Genomic DNA, 21689 nt, shown 5'->3' with positions numbered 1-21689 from the left:
TTCTTGTGACAAGTGGGAGAACCAATTCACATTTCTTGCCCGAGGTCATAAGTAAGATGATGCCAGAGATAAACTTTGATTTTGCAAGTCCAAAAATAGTGTCCTTGCCTCATTCAAATAATTCCCACTGCCTCCAAGAAATGTCTATGTTTTAGCAAGAATCAAGTGGCTGCAGTTGTCCTTTTAGAAGGGGGAACAATATGTTATTGCAGATGATGAAAAGCTAAAGCACTTTTGGTTTCAAACAGTGATTCCTGGCTACAGGTCTCCAGCACACCTCTCAAAATCAGCTGACAATAAAAGGTAACTTTCAATTTACAGGAAAGGGCTATAGGTTCAGCATCTATATGGAATGAAAATATCTTTTTCAATACATCCTAAAAATCATGTCACTCTGTGGTAGGCAACTTCACACAATAGACTACACAGAATAAAAAGGAGAATTGTCAAAGCAATCTTTGAGGTGTCCACAAACCACGCAAAGCTTTTGGGGACAACAGTGGAGAAAGAGGAAGCCAATCAGCACTGCTGAGCTCCACAGGATAGTTCCCTGCTATGGAATCACAACTCGCAGCTATTCCACTGCTGCCTCCCCCACTGAAACAGATCCTGGTAAATACAATCAGAGGCCAATCACTTATACTCCAGGGACTTTGTGGCTGAACCTTTTTTCATTTGAGGCAGGGTCGGTTGAGCCTGAGCTTGGTTAGTCTCTAATGGAAGCTCTTCTGATAGGTGATTAGCTCTCCTCCAGGAAGTGACTTGGTGTTTGGGTTTCTTGCAAACCCCAGGGTTAGCAGAGGTCAGGGGATGCTGCACTTTCTCCAAGTGCCTCCATGAAAATAGCCACACATACTTTCCATTTACAGCTGATCACCTCCATTATCCCCAAGCTAGGAGGAGATGATCAGCAATTGTTAAGTGCTTGAATCAGGCTAATAGCTCGCTGCTAATTCCGCCAGTAATGGGAATCTAAATTCCTGGTAAACAAACGGACTGCTTTTCACGCACAGGGATGAATGCCAAAAGCCTAATATTAGAGCTCTGGAACTAAAGCTTTTAGAGCAATCCTGTCCAGTAGAAGATGTTTAATGACATTACGTACTAATAATTAGAAAATGAAGGTCCGTTTGGAATCAATGGGTTACTGTCTAATTAAAATGACAAAGGGGCTCTACCCTTTTTTAAACAAGTTTATACTAAAATGGTGTACCTGATAAATGGCTCTGATAACTATGTCTTTACCTTTGGGCAGAACAAGCAGACATTAAGCTAGCACAAAATAATTGTGCGATTTCTGGCTCATCTTTCTTCCCATTGGTCCCACCTGTTTTCCTGCAAGGCATGTGATTCAGCTGTTCCTCCCCCCATCAGATGACAAAATTTATTAAGCAACACTCCAATCACTTACCCTGATGTAGAGAAAATAATCTTTGCCTTGGCTTTACTGTATGGCCAGAATCACAGACTGCACACCATGAGATGCTTGAAGAGCTAAGCAGTATGGACTGGACCCTCTAGAAGCACTTTGAAAGAAGAATTGCTAGTGAGCCTGAGAGCATAAAGGAAGATTATTTATAAACAGAGATAACTGTAAAAAGACTGAGAAATGTCCTACTGATAATATGGCTGAATCAAAATTGATTAGTAAATCACATGACATCCTTATCTCCAAATTGAAGAGAAAGAGGTTTGAAGGGTGGACAAATTGGTGGATAAGGAATTGGCTGGATGGATGGAACCAGAGAGTTGTGGTCAATGCCTCTATGTCCACACAAGCTGAGCAAAGTGCCACTGTACTCTCCTCCCTTTCACCTTTTTTCCTCCACCAGTCTAGTACTTAAATGACTTTATCTTCAATATAAGTTTGCCCATTAGATACTGATATTATAGGTCATTGAGCTTCACCACAAGAAACTGGAATATCTTTAAACATCTGCAGTTACTTGTTCTCCAGCTTTCCAAGCCACCAGCTTCTTCCTTCCCCCCGCCCCCAAGAATCTTTTGATTAACTGAAGTCAATTTTGCTAAGTGCTAGTGGCTCTGAGAAGCTTGTTTTGTCAGTGATCCCCAGGGCTCCATTATGTTTTCAGGGCTACAAAACAGGAATTGCTCAGTCTTTCTGTAGAAATGTGAGATTAGCAGCTAATTCTTCCAGCCACAAGCTCTTTGGATTTCACACCCATCATTCCAAATCAGAGTATGTGGTATGTTATGATGGTTCTACCAGAAGCCGGCTAAAATATTTCCCATCTTTTTTTCTAAATTTCAATCTGTTATTGTGCAAAAATTTTAATGCACAAGGAATCCAGTTCCACCAATACACTACACAACCAATTGCTATGCTACTCCCAACTAGGAGATACAGAGGCATCACAACAGAAGTTCTGTTGTGCACTGAACACTTCATTTTTAATATACAAATACAAATCACAGTGTAAATGGAACTAATACAGAACTACAAATGACAGTGAAAACATCAGTTTTATATACATTTTGAACGCAGAAACGCTGTGAGAGAAAGACCATGACTTGGCATGAAGCAATTTACTAAAATATTCAGAGTAATATCTGAGCTGTTTTATTCATACTATGTAGGACATAATAGTCCCTCTACAAGCTTGAAATGCTAACACTAAGAGCTCAAGGCTGGCCTGTCTTCTCAAGCATCACTGAGTTACATCTTCCACCTGGTAAATCAGACACGATAAAATGGTAACAAAATGGACAAGATGATGAGTTGATTGATTTACTAGTCTATTTTTCATTTGTTTTTGACTGATCTAAGTTAACAGATGTCACCAGGAGTCCTGCTATTACTCACAATAGCATAGTATTGCTCAGGTAGCTACCCGAGTCTGTATTTAATTCAGATTTTCAAGCATGAACTTTTCAATTCAGATTCCAGTTGCCTATGTTAAGATATTTCCAAGACTGAGTCTAATGCCCTGTTTTAATTTTTCTTTCTCAGATATCATAAGAGAGATGCTCCAGTCCCCACAACAAGAGAAAGCGAGAAAGCAGTTTCCTGCAGCACCTGCACTGGGTTTGAAGCTTCTACAAAGATAAAAATGTGAAAGAATCCTGACTTCACATAATTTTTCCTGAGACTCCCAATCTTCTCCTAAAGAAAAATGGGCAAACACATATGTGGCAACAGCACACATAATGAACCCAAACAGCTGCTCGTGATGAACTTTCTGCAAACTAGTGCCTTTAATTTATTAAATGATCTAAAAAAACACGTGTTTTATTTTTTTCATATGTTGTTATCAAGATTTCCCAAACTGAGAACTAATTTAATTTTGGCAACATGGATTCATAAGCAGATCGCCTATTCCAACCTAGCAATGTTTTTAGCTTGATTTAAGTCCCTTACATCTCAGTTGTTTCTTAACCTAAACCATACAAAATGGCCTATTATCCTCAGGTCTTCATAGCCCATCTTTATCTCAATTTACACCTTTCTTGGCAGCCTCAAATCAGTCAAAGGAGCTAATAGTCCGTGGGGAAGGAAGGTTTAGAAAAGCATCCAGTCAGTGAACCAGCTCTGGACAGGCTTCCCAGCAACACACACCCTGGAAAAACAGGCAGAAATGGAGACAGCAGAAAGACAAACTTGTTTTACAAGGTATTTAAAAGGAAAGTCAATCCTTTAGATGGTCTGTTTTGCACAGACTGACCTAATCTGGGTAAAATATAACAGAAGGACACATTTCATAAAACAAACAAGCGGACAGCTTCAAGCAGGGGGCTCTTATTCAGCCTAATGCAGATGTCAGTTAATTAGAGTAGAAGGTTATATCATTAGTAGCCAAATCAATATAAAAGGAATTAAGAGCTTGAAAAGCAAGCTTTCCTGCTTTCCAGCACAGCACCCGGGGCTGTATTTAGCTAAAATTCAATACACATTAGCGGACAATCAGTGTAGTCTTGTATGGGGATGTCTTCTTGAAATATTTTAATTGGACTCTAGCTTTATCAGTGCTAAACAAGATGTCAGATTATTGTAGATGCCTTCCCAAATGGGACTGGCAGCCCACAGGCTGGAGAAGCATATTTACTTCTATTAAAACCTCACTGGTTTTCCAACATGTATTAATAGTACTATTTTCACAGCTACCTTAAGAGTGGCTGAAAAGCATCTTTACATACAGCTGCTCCATCCTGTAAAACTCAGCAGCCCCCATACTGGCAGCAGCAGATTCATCCCTTTTTGCCGTTTCAGTGACAGAAATTACTCAAGAGCCCATCAGTCATACCAGACTGACAATTTTTACTCTGCATTTAACACCTCTGCAGAGAATACATATCTAAATTGAAATCAGCAAATGTAAAATACTCAACTGAGAACTCCTGTAGCTGGTATGAGATTTGACATGGCAATGTTACGTGTTTTGGCATACACTTCTCATGACAAAAATTGAAACCAGTTCCCATTCTGCAGCAACACTATCTTGGTCCCTTAACCAGGAAGTTATTTTTACTGTGTTGAATTTTATCTTTAAAGGCACAATACAGCAGCTACACTACAAATTTTCTGCACTGTAGAGTGGATGTTGCAAATTTGAAAGTCAAATCTTTCCTCTGAGATGTTTTATCTAACAAGATCAGAAACAAGTAGATCTACAGAAGGATAGTACCCAGCTTAGCAAAAATTCTTAAGTTTATATCAATGTAATCTATGTAGCTTTAAAATGTCACATCACTTTCATTCTGTGTCTTGGAAAAAACATGAAGCCATTATTCCTCCCCAGTAATAAATCATCAAAGCAATCTAGTACTTTCTGTAGTGGAAGAACTATACGCTGTATCTTCCATTACCTTCCAGTTTAATTAAATATTCCTTGAATAAATGTTGTGCTTACACTCTTGTGACATGCTACCAATGCTTCTCCATTTATATACCAGCTGGATTCAGTCCAATCTGGACGCTGTCACCCACCTATTGTACCTGTCACTCACTGAAAACTCCAGACTCAATCCTCCTTGGACCCTTCTTTGCTAGTTACTGATTTGATATGGTTGTAGAACTGAATTTATCCTACAAGCTAGGTACCAACATACCTCTTGTAGCTTGCTTCTTTGGAGTGGCCAAGAGGTTGAAGGAGGACAGGACACCAACATTTTTTGAAGTGAAACTACTAGAAGAGACTCAATTTATAAGCAGCAACACAGGCACCTGATTTAGCTTCCATTTTCAGTTAGGCAGAAAGCATTGATTCAGTGAGCATGAAAAGCCTCCTCTTTGCCTTTGAATACAGAATTTTCTTACTCATCTCCCTTAACAGTGCAATGGCAGTGTGAGATGATGACTTCTGACAAATATTGAGCAATTTAAAAAGGATTTGAGTATCCTTCATATGGCTATACATTTCTAGCCCACTGAAAGACCATGGTGATGTAAGATAACCTGCTTTCCCTTTAGTGATAACAGATGAGAATTTATGTTCAGCTGTGTTCAGCTGCCTTCCTTCAGCAGATAAAGGGATATCTTTCAGAGAGGATGTAGTTGTAGTAGTAGTATAAATCACTATTAACTTAATGATTTCAGTCATCTGACCAAATGACACTATGCAATCTTGGAAGAGATGGCCTCAAGTGCCATAGAAGTTACTCCAGATCATGTCAACACAGAATGAGGATAAGCAGTAAATCATGTGCCGCTGGGAGCATACCTACATAAAGTGGTATTTTTCTTTCCTGAACCAAAGCAGTTATCAGGAACTGCTGTAATGTTGTATTTTGATATACGATTATAGCTACGGGATTCATCCTAACGTTTAATGGTGATAAAACCGTAAAAAAAACTTTTATCAAAAACATCCCTACAAATTCCCTTATATTGCATGTCCATTATGGAGGGGCTTTTTGAGGATTTTATACGTCCTGCTCTTAAAAGGGAGGGAAAAAGATATAATCCATACACATGTTTACCTGGGAAGCTAGACAAAATTCACAACACTCAGAAATAGTTTAAAAGCATGAATTACAGAAAATAAATACTTCAATGGCTAGAGGTAGCACTGAACATATCAGTGTCAGAGTTAAACTGGAAGTCTCTATTACCTCAATTTCTGTTGACCTGTGGAAAATTCATAGGAAACAAGCTGTCACCAAAGTGGCTGTGGGTTTTTTGGACTTTCTAATCCATCATAACGCAGCTAGCACCAGACAATTTAGATATACTAAATTATGTTTCAGAACAGCATCACCCTCAAATAAATAAAATAAAGACAATTATATGCAGAACATACTTTAGAAATACTTAATGTAATTTTCCTCAGGATGTCTAGTTTGATACACTGATACACCAAGGAAATAAGTTTTGCACTTGTCTCAGATCGAGCAACAACAGAAAATATTTTTGCATCAACTTATCAACATGGTAGAAGCCTTCATGCACACTACTTTATCTTCCATCCAAATGAGTACACTCAGTTAACAAGCTAGGAACTTTAATCTAATTAGCACAGGTTAAAAAAGCCTTGAAATCTAACACTGCTGTTTACTTGGATACTCACTATGTCCTCAAAAATTCTTCACTTGAGCAAGGCTTGCAAATCATTATGTTCCAAAAGAACTGGTAAAATTTCAGGAATCATCACAACTATATTGAAAAGTCTATTAAAATTCATTTTACCACCACAAAAGTAGAAAATAATCTGCTAAAAACCATTTTAAACTTCATTCTAACAACAGACCTAAGAAGCAGAAAGAAAATTACTTACTTAATACTTGTATCAATTTATGCTGGACGCCACCCAGCTAGGAAGCTGTGGCAGCAGCTCTCTGGCCACAGAGAGCACAGGCCCAGCTTTCCCAGGCCCTGTCCTGAGAAAAGAATGAGAAACAATTCTTATCTTCACTTGCTGCGCCTGTTGTGAGCACGTGGAATGTGTTAGGGAGATTTGTTTACCAAAGGGTGATTTCTTGATTGGCCACTGGTGATGGTGTTTGGATCCAAGGACCAATTGGGTCCACCTGTATTGGACTGTCTGGAAGGGTGATGGGTTTCTTATTAAGTACAGTATAATAAGGTGATTGATCAGCCTTCTGGAATCATGGAGTCAGTGCTAGTTATTACTGCTTTGGGGATGCCTGGTTACAACAGGAAGCTGTTTTGCAGGAAAGGACCTGGATATCCTGGAGGTACCAGGCTGCACACCAGCTGCAGATGGAGTGGGATGCATTAGGAAGAGCACTGTCAGCAGGTTGAGGGAGGTGATCCTGTCCCTCTACTCAGCACTGCTGAAGCAACATCTAGAGTGTTTTGTCTAGTTTTGGTCCCCCCAGTACAGGAGAGACACAGACCTACTGCAAAGAGTCCTACAAAGGGCCACAAAGATGATGAAACAGAAATATTTCACGAATGAAGAAAGTTTCTGTAGTAGTCCAAAAAGCCTTCTAAAGTACCATGTTTTATACAAGTTTCATCCTATCACATACTAGTTTTTTCCTGTAGGAGTAAAGGACAACACACAACCCAAGAGTTCTGTTTCATAAACTCCTCAACTGTCATTCATTTATGTCTCTTTCTACTTACTCTGGCTATTAAAAAAACTCTCAAACATACAAAACCAAAAGCAACCAACCAAAGAAAAAAGCAAAATCAAAATCAAACCTAGGTGACTCTCTTTACTTCATCATCTTGCTCAGACATTAGTTAGGATTTCTGCTCTTGAGCAGTGATGATGATACTCATCAACTTTCATAAGCTGTCCATAGCTGCCAAGACAAGCCATTCTTCAAGGTAAATTCCACAAAGCTATCCAGAGTACCAACATCTTCAGAATATTCGTGAAGATGTCAGCCACACCCTTTTGACAACTATCCACCTTTGTTTTGCTTTTGTTCTCCAGTACATAGAGCTCTACTTCGCACTGTGCCTTCATTTGTCTCATAGGAATTTTTATGCAGAAAACAGAACATTCTTTTCTGGAGATTCACTGGTTTTATAGCAGGTATTTAAAGAATTGCTTTTTCATTGATGCAGTATGCAGAAAATATTAAATGCTAAGGTTCAAAACAACATCAAAGAAACACTGTGTTTTATTTGAAAAGATCAAGTTGATGATGACATCCTTCCTATTAAATATATATCCTCTCAGTAACACTCATGCTAAATGGAAATGCTACCTAGCATTCTGATTTTGTGTAGCATTGAGCAACTGTAAATCCCCTCCTACAATCAGGAGGAGCTGTGGGTACCAGGCATTTAGTTATTTTGCAAGGTCAAAACTGTATAAAATGCTACTGCCTTAAAACATAGCAATGGATTGCTGTTCACCATGAAATATCCTCCTCTTTTCTCAAATGGAGAGTAAGTATAATGAAAAGGGGGGGGAAAGTGCCTGGACACACCAAATATAAATAAGGATTTTCAGAAAGAATTTTTCCTGACTTTAGAAATCTGTTCTGACTTGCTCAGTAACAAAGCTCACACATAAAGAAATTAGCAGCAGCTTTTTTTTTTTTTTTTTTTTTTTTTTTTTACCAGCAGCACTATTTACTTCCCTCCTAGAGGGACGGTAGGGAAAAAAAAATCATTGCATATCAATGACTTCTACTTATTCCAGCATAAGCCTTCATCAATAACAAAAGGGGCAGTTCTGCCTTCCCAAATTCATTTGCCTCACTCTTGACTTCAGTGGCCACAAGAAAAAACAGCAATGGATTTGAAACCAAATTAGTTTTTCATTACTGCCTGGGTACATAGTCATTAGCACTGAAGGGAGGATGACAGATTTGTGACCAACCTTCTCAGCACGCATCACACACTTGTGTCAGACAGCAGTGCCAGCAGAGCCACAGGCTGCAGGATCTCAGCACTGCCCAAGCTGCTCAGCAATTGCAGATTCCAGCTGCACATGGGGCAAAATGATCACTACTCCTTGTGTTGTATGCAGACTCCCCTCTCCTCCATGACTTCAAGGATGAACAGCAGCAGACTAAATACAACCCTATCAAACAAATTCCTAGTTCCTAATGTTCAGCCGAACCATAATTTTGACAACTGGTTAAAACAAATTTCTTGGTCTCCTGAAAAGGGAGCAAGTCCATGCTCCATTAAATAGGGAACTGCAGTTAAGCAACAACATGAAGGTTCTTGAATAACAGTTTGCTAAGTATCTGCATGATTCTTTAGAATCTCACTGTAATATCCAGAGGTCTTAGTGGGCAATATGCTAAGCAAATGGTGCATGCTGGTTTTCTCAGAGCATATGGGCTAGATATGCATGCCTAACTGCTACTAGTTCCAAGCTTATCAAAAGCGGCAATTAAACCAAATCTCCTAAAACTAGAAAATACATGGCATGAGTCAATGAATTTTTCAGATATGGAGAAGTGATTCAGACACAATAAACAATTTTGCTGCATTAGTCCACAGCTCTCATAGGCATTTTATATCACTTCATCTCAATTAACCTCCCAAGAAAACAACTGAGATCTGAACAAGAGAGAGAGGGGGGGAAAAATGACATTACTGACTTCACAATAGCCTACTCTGATGTCACAATGCTATATTAACTGAGTCATAGGCAGATTTCCTGGAATTCAGGTCTCCTACCCTTTGAAACTATCCCCAGTTGGTGCAAATTTATTATTTCATCTCAATTTAAATCAAATATAAATGGTTTCCCTCATACTTTAGAGTCACATGGTTTCCAAGTTTTAACATTAATGATGTCCCAACAGACTACAAAAAGCAAAAGTGGGAGTTGTGTTAACTATGCTAAATGGACAATACAACCAATAGTAGAAAATAAGTTCTTATAACATCTGACTTCTCAGTGTAAAATTATACAGGAAACTGTAATCATGGTTGATCTTCTAAAAAGTTAAAAAACACAGTTTTACAGCACCATAATAAAGAAGTTCAATTCTCTGTCAACAGATGAAATGAACTGCATTGGCAAGACACTTCACTTGGTAAAGACCACTTACACAGGATTTCATTGAGATTAACTGTACATTTGAAGATCTCCACTTCGAAAAAAAAATCCTATTTTAAAGCACCTACACAACCCATTGGGATGATGGACACAATTCCCACCCTTCCATCACCGACCTTCCTTGTTTTTGTCAATATGTTTCTCTGAGGGACTAGAGACAATCTCATCCAGGTAGCTGTGGAATAACAAGAGGCACAAGGTCCCCTCTTCTAGAGCCCCCAGTCAGTACTGCTCAGTTGATCTGTATTTCCCCAAGATGCTATCTGTCTGTTTTCACGCACAGAGGATTTAGTTAGTCTCCTGGCTCTAAATGCCAGCCTCGGGTGTCACTTCAGAGCCATCTGTCAGAGGATGGAACGGCGGAGAGTCGCGAGTTCCCGTTACGGAGCCTCGGAACCGCCGGGCCCGGCCGAGCGCTCCCCGCCCGCCCCGCAGCTCGCCAGCGCGCAGCGCCCTCTGCTGCCGCGCAGCGGAACCGCCGGGCCCGGCTCCGGCCGCGAGAAAGGCCCCGGGACCCAAACCCGCCTTAGGGACCGAAACACGAATTGTCACGGGCAGCCGTGTGCCACCGCTGCCAGAAACGCTGTTCTTTTAGAGGAGCAGGCATGTGAAAAGCTGGGTCACAGCTGTCCAGGGTTCACAGACAGGAACGTGACTCAAAGGGTATTTTGCCTAGATTTCCACAAGAAGAGAAGTAGCACTTTGTGCATTTTTGCAGCAGGTTCAGTATTTTGTATTGAAATCTCACTTCAAACATATTGTCACAGTTTCCATTGGGAAAACAGCTCATAATACCCAGTGGGCCCAAACCTGAAGATAAACAGACCTTAATAAAATTACTTCATAGACCTCACACACACATACAGATTTCTTTAAATATCACTCTTTGTATTCATGTAAAAACTGAACATCCTTATATTAAAACCAGCAGAGAATCACAGAATCATTTAGATTGGATAAGATCATTGAGTCCAACTAATGGACTCAAATACCAAATACAATGTTTAGGAGCATAGAGCACTAACAGCTGATCCCTACGTATGGAGAACATAAAAGAGATGAGAAGTACAACAAAAATGTATCATCGAAAAAAATTCTGAAGCTCTTTTCACATGTGTTCTGAGACGGGGCAAAGAGAGAGAGAATGAGGTATGAGTTAGGCTTTGTGTTTACTAGAGCCATCTGTGTAGTAACAACAATAACAAAGAAGTTTTTATTTGCGTTTTGGATATACGGGCCGGCAGAGTAATAGAAGTATTTTCTGTCAAAGCTACAACTGAACTTGCAAAACATTTGGCTAAAATTAAGAAAGGGAAAAACCCATGTAACGTTAAAATTATACTTCAAGTAATGGTCTAATTTGTTTTGTCTATTTGAAAAACCATTGAAGACTATAAATAACGCATAATGTCCCACTTGAACGACAAACTGGGCATTTCCTATCTCTGTAAACCTTTGTAGAGCAATCTTAATTTCAGCAGGTGGCTCCAGATGAAATGGTTCCAGATCAACGCAACCTTGAAATTTTCATAGTAGTCATCACTACAGTGAAGGCCAGTGGTAGCCTTAGACTCTATACTGGAGTCAGTGTAAGAATTAGTGTCATTCACAGCTCATCAAAAAACCAGAAATCTTTTACGATGTGACACTCTTTTCTCCCTCAGTGAACTTGCCGCCAGTTCAAACACAACCGGCCAATCAGGCGGCACGGCTCCTGCGCGCGCCTGGGATTGGTCACGAGACCTCTCGCACTCGCCCAAGCAGACGACTCCGTATAGGGGCGGGGGAGAGCAGTACTCGAGGCTTTGATTGGCCGGGCCGGCAGGCGGGCACGCAGTGTGCGGGGCTGTGATTGGCCGGAAAGGCGGACGTGACTGTGAACTTCTCGGATCTGCGGGAGATCAAGAAGCAGCTGCTGAGTGTGGCGGAGCGGAGCCGCGAGCGCGGGCTGCAGCACAGCGGGAAGTGGTGAGCGGGGCCGGGCACAGCTCGGCGGACCCTGGGCTAACATGTTCTGTGCCGGGAGGGAGGATGGGACGGAGCTAGGTTTGTTTAGTCTCGACAAGAGGAGGCTCGTGGGTACCTCATCATTTTTTGCAACTCCCTGAAAGGAGTTTTCAGTGAGGTGGGAGCCAGTCTCTTCTGCTGTGCTTGCGGGGAGGGGACCAGAGGAAATGGCCCTCAGTTGAGATAGGGAAGATTCGGTAAGATATTGGAAAATGTTTTTTGAATGTTCAGGTGGTCAGGCACTGAAATAGGTTTCCCAGGGAGGTGGTGGAGTCACTGGAGGTTCTTAAGAAGTGTCTGCATCTGGCACTAGATGATGTGATTTAGGGATTACACTGGTAGTGCTGGGCCGACGGTTGGACTTGATGATCTCACAGGTCTTCTCCAACCTCGATGATTCAATAATCCTAATGCTTTCCCTCAGGGCTGCTGAACTTGCATTCGCCCTGGAGCCACTGCCACTGAGCGAGCTGCCGCCTCCCCCTGTGCTCACCGAGGTACGGGCCCAGGCTGTGCTTGGGGGGAAGTGGCTGTGAGCCCTAGAAGGTGCTGCAGCTCATATGGGTGGGCTGTTTAATCTTAGCTATGGAGGAAAATATGTGATTGCAATCTCCCACATCCCACGGGCGGGAGTCAGCGCTGAGCTCTGATGCTTGCCATAATGCTGGGAACATCCTTTCCATAGTGTGTTCAGCAGGGCCAGAGAGCTCAATGTGCTTTCCCAGATGAAAGCATTATCTGTTGCTGTGTCCTAAATGAAGCACTCTGTAAGCCAAATTTGAAATCACATGCCTGCTAGTTTATTTTTATTCCTCTTTACTGAGATCAAAATTTATTTTAATACAAATTATGTTTTGCTATTAAACTTGTGCTTGTTAGGACACAAGAGAAACAAGTTGTGTCTCCATCTGCACCTCTGTAGGAATACAGTAGAACTCATAGGTGCGTGTCTTGGTGTGTTACAGAAGTGTAACAAGTCATAAATGCATTTCAAGGTATAATTACCAAGGAAGTGTTCTCTTGTATGTTAGCAGATTAATATTCTCTTATATGGAATTCCTTGTTTATGATTTTTTATACTAATTGAACAGCTAAGCCTTGCCTTCTGGCAGCTTGCCACAATTTGTTTCTGAAATCTCACCATTTATTTTAAATGTTCTTAAATAGTCTGTTATTTGAGAACTCTAGAATCGGATCATGTGAGGGAGTGGAGGAACTTTTCTGATACTGCTCAAACCATCTCTAAAGATGGACAAACTACATTTTTAGCTTTTGGAGCAATTTCACTGCTATGTTTGTAACCATGATTTTCCTAAAGTATGTCAGAGCTTCTTGGGTCTTAAAACTCTTGTGTGTCCCTGCAGGAGGATGCTCGTGATCTGGATGCCTACACGTTGGCCAAGTCTTACTTTGATCTCAAGGAATATGACAGGGCTGCCTACTTTTTACAGGGCTGCAAGAGCCAGAAAGCTTACTTCCTGTACATGTACTCCAGATACCTGGTAAGGTAGAAAAAGGGCTGCCTCCTAGCACTGAACTCCTCTGCTTCTGACCCCTCCCTGGCATATCTTATTTTTTTGCTTATTCTTTTGCTTGATTCCTAATGACCACCTTGAAGTCCAAATTCTATGTTGGGGTAAAGAAAGGTAGGGCTGTTCTTTTCAGAACTGTGCTGTCTCTGAAAACTCAGTTTGAACACTGCTGCAAGTGCTGCAGCAAACACAAGAAAAACACTATTATAATATAATCTTGGATTTTCTTTCTTTTCCACAGTCAGGGGAAAAGAAAAAGGATGATGAGACAGTTGATAGTTTGGGTAAGTCTCTGGTGTCAAGAAATGCATGATGAGATAATGAAGCTTTTGCTGTTGACTCTTCTTATAACTCATCTTGGGTCTATGACTTTCCCCTCAATTTTTTGGATAATAGGTGCTGTAACATGACTTCTTTCATTCTCTTTCGATTCATTGGCTTAATTACAGGTTGCAGGTTTTCCTCTCTTAGGGGTCCTCTTTTAAACTGGGTGACCAGACTAAGTAATTTTCTTTAAAATGGGGAACATAAACACAGGCTGGGAAGCCGTCATGTCAGTGATAAGCCTGACTGTACCCTAGACTTGGCATTGCTGTGGTGAGACTCCTTATTGAAAGCTACCTGTGTGACTTTCTCTTCATGTAGGACCTCTGGAAAAAGGACAGGTGAAAAATGAAGCTCTACGAGAATTGAGAGTTGAGCTCAGCAAGAAACACAAGGCACAGGAACTAGATGGATTTGGCCTTTATCTGTAAGTGTTTGCATGTATTTCTTATATATTCGTGTGGATATGCAGAACTGCATGATTCTTGTCAACCTGATACTTTTTTTTTTGCAGGTATGGTGTCGTGCTGCGGAAACTGGACCTGGTGAAAGAGGCAATAGATGTCTTTGTTGAAGCTGCTCATGTTCTGCCTTTGCACTGGGGAGCTTGGCTGGAACTTTGCAACTTGATTACAGATAAAGAGATGGTAAAACTTTGGAGATACCAAGATGTGGTAACAAATCTCAAGAGTTTAGCCTGATTCTGTGGACCAGTGTTTCTGTTTCCACAAGATTGATGTTGCCCACTGCTTCATTCTGTGAGACCCTGTCGGGCAAGGCAGTCCATGACTGTAAATTATGTTGTAAAATCCTCTTTATCTTCAATAGCTTGTCGTGCTGTAGCTTGAAAATCTTTATACAGGCATGACTAATTTCTTACCATTCCCCCACAAAGTGGTTTAAGAAATTTCCAATTAATGTGTTTTTGGAAGCAGTTGTCACTGTCAGGAGTTATCATCTTGTCACGTGAAGGAGATCCTCCTAAGAGGTGTCCCTTTTTTATTTTTTATTAATCTGGTTCTAATTCCTCAGTTATCGAGCACTTCTCATAGCTTGAAAGGATATATAGAATTGCTACTTTCAAAGCTGAAAAGTTAATGTACAAAGCCACATAGGAGGTGAATTGTATCAGGGAAACAAACTTCAGATATAAAACCAAAATAGATTATTCTTCTTTCTGTATGGAATTTGAGTCCACTTCTGGAATTCTTCAGTAAATTGTGGATGATGAAGTATTTAAAACAGTACTTAAAAAATGTTTTAAAAAGTGATGCAGAAGAGTGTTACCAATTTGTGGAAAAAGGGAAGTGCAGTTTTGTTATATAATTTTGAGTCTGCTTACATGGTTCATTGAAATTAGTGTTATGATATTGATGTTTAAACATAGGAAGAAAGTCTGAATTTAATAGCTGCAGCAAGAGCCAGGTAATGTCATATTTGAAGGCAATTTCTTCCCTGATTGACCAAATGGGTTTAGGAAAGCGACTGCAGGAAGGCCTCCTACCTCAGGACCATCTACTAAGTCATTGGAGGGAAGATAATGGATTCTTTGCGACGTGTACCTTGTAGAATACTTCTGATTGTCATCTCTTCTGATTGTCATCTCTTCTGATTGTCATCTCTTTTCTTTGATTCTTGCTAGCTGAAGTTCCTGTCCTTGCCAGATACATGGATGAAAGAGTTCTTTCTTGCACACATTTATACAGAGCTGCAGCTGATAGAGGAAGCTCTACAGAAGTATCAGTCTCTCATTGATGCAGGATTTTCCAAAAGCACTTATATCATCTCTCAGATTGCAGTTGCCTACCACAATATAAGAGGTCAGTGACACTAAGTAGGAATGACCCCCTTAATGCAAACTGGGCATTTATAGTTGTTGATGTCCCATATGCTGTTCTTTCATCAGATATTGACAAAGCTTTATCGATCTTTAATGAGCTGAGGAAACAAGATCCTTACAGGATAGAAAACATGGACACTTTCTCCAACTTGCTCTATGTAAGGGTAAGCATTCTTCCTGTGGCCTGTCCATAGTGATGGTGTTTGTTGGAGGTATGTTAAACACTGGCAAAGCAGCTGGTGCTGTCTGGCCTCTCTGAATACTTGCTCTCCTCTTCCCACCTCCATGGAAGAGAGGCACTGCATGCATTGCCAATTGCTTACTGCAATTTCTTTCAAAGCATAATGTACTCTCTCATTACTTGATTCTTTTGTTCCACTAGAGCATGAAGCCTGAGTTGAGCTACCTGGCTCATAATCTCTGTGAGATAGACAAGTACCGTGTTGAGACCTGCTGTGTAATTGGTGAGAGCCAATTCTTTAACATGTTATTTTTACATCTTATTTTGCTGTGTGTAGGCTGTGTGAGGGAATCTTGGAAACACTTGAGGAAGTGATAAGCTGGCAAGGCAATTAAAATCACCACTTTTTGAATTTGGATTCAGGTAGCCTGAAAAGCAGACAAAATGACAGAGTACCCTTTTCCCTCATTTCTCTCTGAAAGCTGCTGTAATAGTACTAGGGTAGAAAGTAGACCCATGTACCTAAAAATCCCTTTATAGTCTTCAAATTCCAGTAGAAATAGTTGTGTGTCAGGAGCAGGAAATTGATTTGTTAGATCATGACACTCCAAGGCAATAGAATCATAAATGGATTGGTACAGCTGGAAAAGGATTGACCAGAAGACTAGTGAACAGAGTGCTATTAGGTCTCTTGAGGTTTGAATTAGTTCTGTCTTTATTAGGACTCTTTTTAATTTGTTAGGAGGTAGTAGATAATACACATTACATCATTTTTTCTACTTCTCTATTAGTGTTGGCTTTTTTGTTGGTTGGTTGTGGGTTTTTAAAAATTATTTAAATATTATGCCTTTTACTTTAGGAAATTATTATAGCTTGCGTTCCCAGCATGAAAAAGCAGCGCTCTATTTCCAGAGGGCCTTGAAACTGAATCCTCGTTATCTAGGAGCCTGGACACTTATGGGACATGAGTATATGGAGATGAAGAACACATCTGCAGCTATCCAGGCTTATAGGTACCGCTCATGTACTGCACAAAATTGTGTTTGCTTCTGGAGTAGTATCTTCTGTTTTTTCTTAGTGTTTTGCTGGACTTGGTTTTGATCCTGACTTTCTGTCTAGTTCATCTCCTTTTCATTGACAGGCATGCAATAGAGGTGAACAAAAGGGACTACCGAGCATGGTATGGCTTGGGGCAAACCTATGAAATCCTCAAAATGCCATTTTACTGTCTCTACTACTACCGACGGGCCCACCAGCTCAGGTAGAGTTGAGAATGGAGCCGTATTTATCGGTCTTCATTCTGATCTGGTTGATATTGGCTAAGGAATTTACATGCAAGAACTAAGCTGGGGAAGGAAAAAAACATCTATTCTTTGTGATGTGTGCAGTCCCACTGTTCCAAATCCTTTTAGTTGTGTTAGTTAACTGTTAACAAAAGCTTTGTCAGTTAAGTGTTGAGGGTGACTGGTCAGGAGTAAGAGTGATGCCTTATGCAAAAGGATGACAGACTGCCAGGTGTAAATTATTTTTTTCCCTTGACCACCCCCCGTCTTCCCCTCACCCTGAGATCAGCTGGCAGTCGATTAAACTACCTGAAGAATTGCTCTTTTCCAGACCAAATGACTCTCGTATGCTGGTTGCTCTAGGAGAATGCTATGAGAAACTCAATCAGTTGGTGGAAGCTAAGAAGGTGAGAACCGATGTGTAAGACTAGGGTGTCTTCCAGAACACTGGGTGAAATTGCAGCAAAATTATGTAGCTAGTGCTACCTAAACACACTGGCAGTTACAGTCGGGGAAGTACTGCTGCAGTATAACTAGAGCAGCTGATAAATAAGGAGTTGTCTACAGATACATGCCCCTTTTGCTGACAATCTCTGTAATTTTTTGTTTCTGATTTGCATGCTGGAGTCATGAACTGGACTAATTTTTGTGGCATGCTTCACTGACTTTCCTTCCTTGACAGTGCTATTGGAGAGCTTATGCTGTGGGAGATGTGGAGAAAATGGCACTTGTGAAACTCGCCAAGTGAGTATGTACCCTCACTGAACTGTCACGGTTGTGTTAAATGCAAGTCACACTTTGATACCCAATGATAAAATACAGAATGTAAACAAGTGGAATTGCTGTTAGCTAATATTACTTCTGGAGCTGTGTAAGAATTGGTATCTTTAGGGCTGTAGTGACTGCAAATATTGGTGTCCAGCTTTATCTTTCTTTCCATCAGGATAACTAGAGAGAATGATAGCATTATGTGGGTTGCAAATGACTTCTGAATCCTGAGGTGTTTTGAGCACGTAGTACTAGCAGTTGTATTTGTTGTATTGCAACTTAAAAGCAGACCATGACAGTACATGATGTATAAAATTGTAGTTTGCTTTTATTTTTCCTTTCTAGTATATAGCTGTGACATTGAAAGAGGTCTAATGTGAATACTGTGACATCAGCACTAATTTTTTTTTTGGTGGGGATAAAGTAGTATAAAGTGGGAAAAGCGAAGAGGGGAAAAAAGGGGCAAACGAAAAGTGAAACTGCTGTACAAATTTGGATTGTAGCAGGGGAAGAAGGAGCACTGGAGGAAATAGTGAGTAAGTAGAATGGCAAAGGTCTGTTAAAAGGTTTAAAATGCAACAGAATATACAAAGGCGCCTGCTTTGGTTGTCACTGCTTCTAGCTGTCTAGTCACTATCTGACTGCCTCTCTGTCTGTCAGCATGAATGCAAACTGGATCATCTCCTTCCACAAGGGGTAGTACATGTTGCATGTCCTGCAAATTCTGAAGGAAAGGACCTGGCTTTAGTCCAGGTCAGGGTGAGCAGGTACATTCTCATAGACCAAGAAGGTCTTCAACAGGGCAGCCTTGTTCCAGTGACCCACTTTTTTCCTTTCGTAGGTTGCATGAACAGCTGAATGAATCTGAACAGGCAGCTCAATGCTACATCAAATACATCCATGATATCTATTCCTGTGGGGTAAGAAGATAGCTTGGGAATAAAAGGAGAAGTAAACATGGTGTACAGCTACTTTGGAAGGCACTAACAAATGATGTTTTTTACCCCACTCACTGTAGGAGGTAGTGGAGCACCTGGAGGTCAGCACTGCATTTCGTTACCTGGCCCAGTACTACTTCAAATGTAAGCTTTGGGATGAAGCCTCAGCATGTGCTCAGAAATGCTGTGCCTTCAATGATGTGAGTACCTGTGCAGTCTTTGGTGCTTCTTTCTTAAGGGATCTATGACCTTGATCTTGGCTCCCCTCAGAGTAGAAGGAGTCTTCTATGAAGGAATAAGGGCTGTCTGCCATACAAGTTACATCCTGAATGGTGGTTGTCATCTATGCCTGATCAGTTATGCTGAGTATGGTTGATAAAAGTAATGGAATGTGGTGTAGATAGTGAAACTGAACCATACCTCATTGGAATTCACTAAGTAAAAGAATTTGAAGCTTCATATGGCAGTCTTAAAGCTGCTAAAAATCTTGGTGTTGAGGAGGTAGTGGAATGGTCACAAACTCCCACACACTGTGTAGTGGTGGTACTTTAAAAATTTTTTTCCTCATCTTCTGTGTGTAGATGGTGCAGAGAGTATAATAGTACTTGGGTTTTGTGTGCAGCTTCGTACTCTGTGATGTTATGTATCTGTAAGTGGGCAGTTCGGGATTTTTAATTTCAGCCTAGTGGTAGACACGAACCATGAGTGCAGGGTGTTTGGCCTATCCTTGACAAAGCTGCCTGGAGCTCTCTACAACCTGAATTCACCTTATTCGAAGTTTTCCCAATCTACTTCTTGCTGGAATATTTAGACAGCTTCAGTGGTTGGTGGTTCTGTTCTCTGAAATACCCAAGAAACACACCAATCAGGAGTAAAAGGAGGAAAGACTAAAATGAAAAAAAGTGACTTACCTTAACATTTCTAAGGAGCAGAAGAAAAAAGAGTTGAGAATGGCTTTTATAGCTTGTAGCCTTACAGAATGACAGGCTGTTTAAGTTACACTGCTTACATACTGAGTTTGACCCAGAAACCATCCATTCATAGTTGTATTGTTCTGTTTTCTACAAATTAATTTCAGACTAGAGAAGAAGGAAAAGCCCTGCTGCGCCAGATCTTACAGCTTCGCAACCAAGGAGAAACATCATCCACAGATGTTGCTGCTCCCTTTTTCCTTCCGGCATCATTGTCAGCCAACAACACTCCCACACGTCGTGTCTCCCCTCTCAATCTGTCTTCTGTAACACCATGAACAATTCCAATACTTCCGACTTGTGCATTGGATGTGACATTGCAAGTGGGACATGCAACCACTTCTTTCTAGGGAAATTCCTCCTTTTGTTGTTGCCCTCCCATAAAGGGAAGGAGTTACCAGAGTCCACAGCTAAAGAGAGACGGGCCCCAACAGGGAAAGGGGAGCCTGATGTGAAAGTGCCTGTGCTGCAATGTGGGAACCTGCTCTACTTCTCACCAAGTCATTCCAGTCAGAGGGCAGACATGTCGCACTACACAGGACTGCTAAGTGAGGCATTGGGAAGAGCTGTCTGCTTGAGTTAAAATACATTTTAAGTTTGATTCTGCCAAGTTACCTCTGGTCTTTACTGCACTTCTTTGGAGGACCTCTTAGTGGTATCACTGCTGTCCTCATCAGAAACTGTTACCTACCTGTCTACGTAATGACTTTTGCTTGTCTTGAACTACACAGCAGTAGAATAGGCACTTAGAGATAGGACCCATGGGTATGTTAAAGGATTGGCAAATGTCAGAGGAATCCCAAGTAGCTACAGGTGACAGCTGTCTGAGTTCTCACTGTAGATCTGATGGATAGTTTTGACTTTCAGTAGAAAAGCAGTCGGGATAGCACAATTAAAAAATAATGAAGTTACAGTTCTTGGGCTTTATGGTTCAGCTTCCATGTGTACTGTAGCAATGGAATCAAATGAACTATAATGGATCATTTTGTTAAGGAGGCAAAAAAAAAATTTGCTTTTGTTTCAGAATTTACAGCCTATAAATTTTCAGAATTTACAGCCTATAAATTTACAGCCACACCCCTATGTCTGTGGCATGACTTTAAATCAAGGACAAAACATTTATAAACCCTTCCCATTTAGCCATAGCTTCCTGTGTTTCATGAGACTAGTTGTACAGGTGGGCACATAGGAAACTTGGGTCACAGCCCTGGGCTCTCTGTACAATGCATTTGCAAGATGTCCATGGAGCAGAGGGAACCCATGTTCTTAGTTCTGGGCATCTCTAGAAATTACTGTCCTATGTTCCATAGTATCCATTCAACAACCATTCAACAACTACTGCAGATGGTTTGAAACAGTAAAACTGGATCTTGATGTATTTTCCAAGAACTCTCCTAATTCCTTGCAAACCTGAGGATATCAATGAGACCATTTATAAAATTGTTGTCACTAGGGTACTGAAACAATCAAGCAAATTATGCTTGATAAACGTGCCTGGGGATGAATGTGCTGGTGGATAAGCGAAGAGTGTGACTCATGTCATTTACTTGCGCTTGTGCAAAGCATTTGATACTGTGGCTTCCAGACAGTGTCCTTGTCTCTAAGCTGGAAAGACATGGATTGGATAGGTGGACCCTTGGGTGACGAAGGTCACGCTCCCAAATATAGTGGCCATTGATGTGCTGTCCAAATGGAGACTAGTGATGAGGTGTGTCCCTCGGAAGTCGCAAGGCCTGGGGCGAGCTCCAGCTTGAGGCCACGGAGACTCCGGACGCCTCGAGTCACTGTGGTCCGAGGGCTGCGGCCCTTCGCCCTCAGAGGCTGGCTTGTTGGGGCCCCGCCGGCAGGGAGTCCTGAGGGAGCCGGGCGCCGCGGGCACCCCTCAGCCG

General features: G+C 41.1%; 1 protein-coding gene across 1 annotated transcript; it reads left to right on the top strand.

The window, feature by feature from the left end:
* Positions 1-10307: 10307 nt before the first annotated feature.
* CDC23 (cell division cycle 23) lies at positions 10308-20713 on the top strand. Its single transcript, XM_014312194.2, is given in 18 exon segments — positions 10308-10461; positions 11782-11812; positions 11814-11924; positions 12388-12460; positions 13328-13465; positions 13737-13779; positions 14141-14246; positions 14334-14466; positions 15462-15639; positions 15726-15823; positions 16042-16123; positions 16700-16853; positions 16982-17101; positions 17455-17530; positions 17806-17867; positions 18733-18811; positions 18910-19029; positions 19908-20713. Coding segments are annotated over 18 exon segments (1929 nt in total). The 3' UTR covers positions 20079-20713.
* Positions 20714-21689: the final 976 nt, after the last annotated feature.

The sequence above is a fragment of the Geospiza fortis genome, unplaced genomic scaffold (genome assembly GCF_000277835.1).
Source record: "Geospiza fortis unplaced genomic scaffold, GeoFor_1.0 scaffold55, whole genome shotgun sequence".
NCBI classification, from domain to species: Eukaryota; Metazoa; Chordata; class Aves; order Passeriformes; family Thraupidae; genus Geospiza; species Geospiza fortis.
This window is presented reverse-complemented; position numbering and strand designations above follow the sequence as displayed.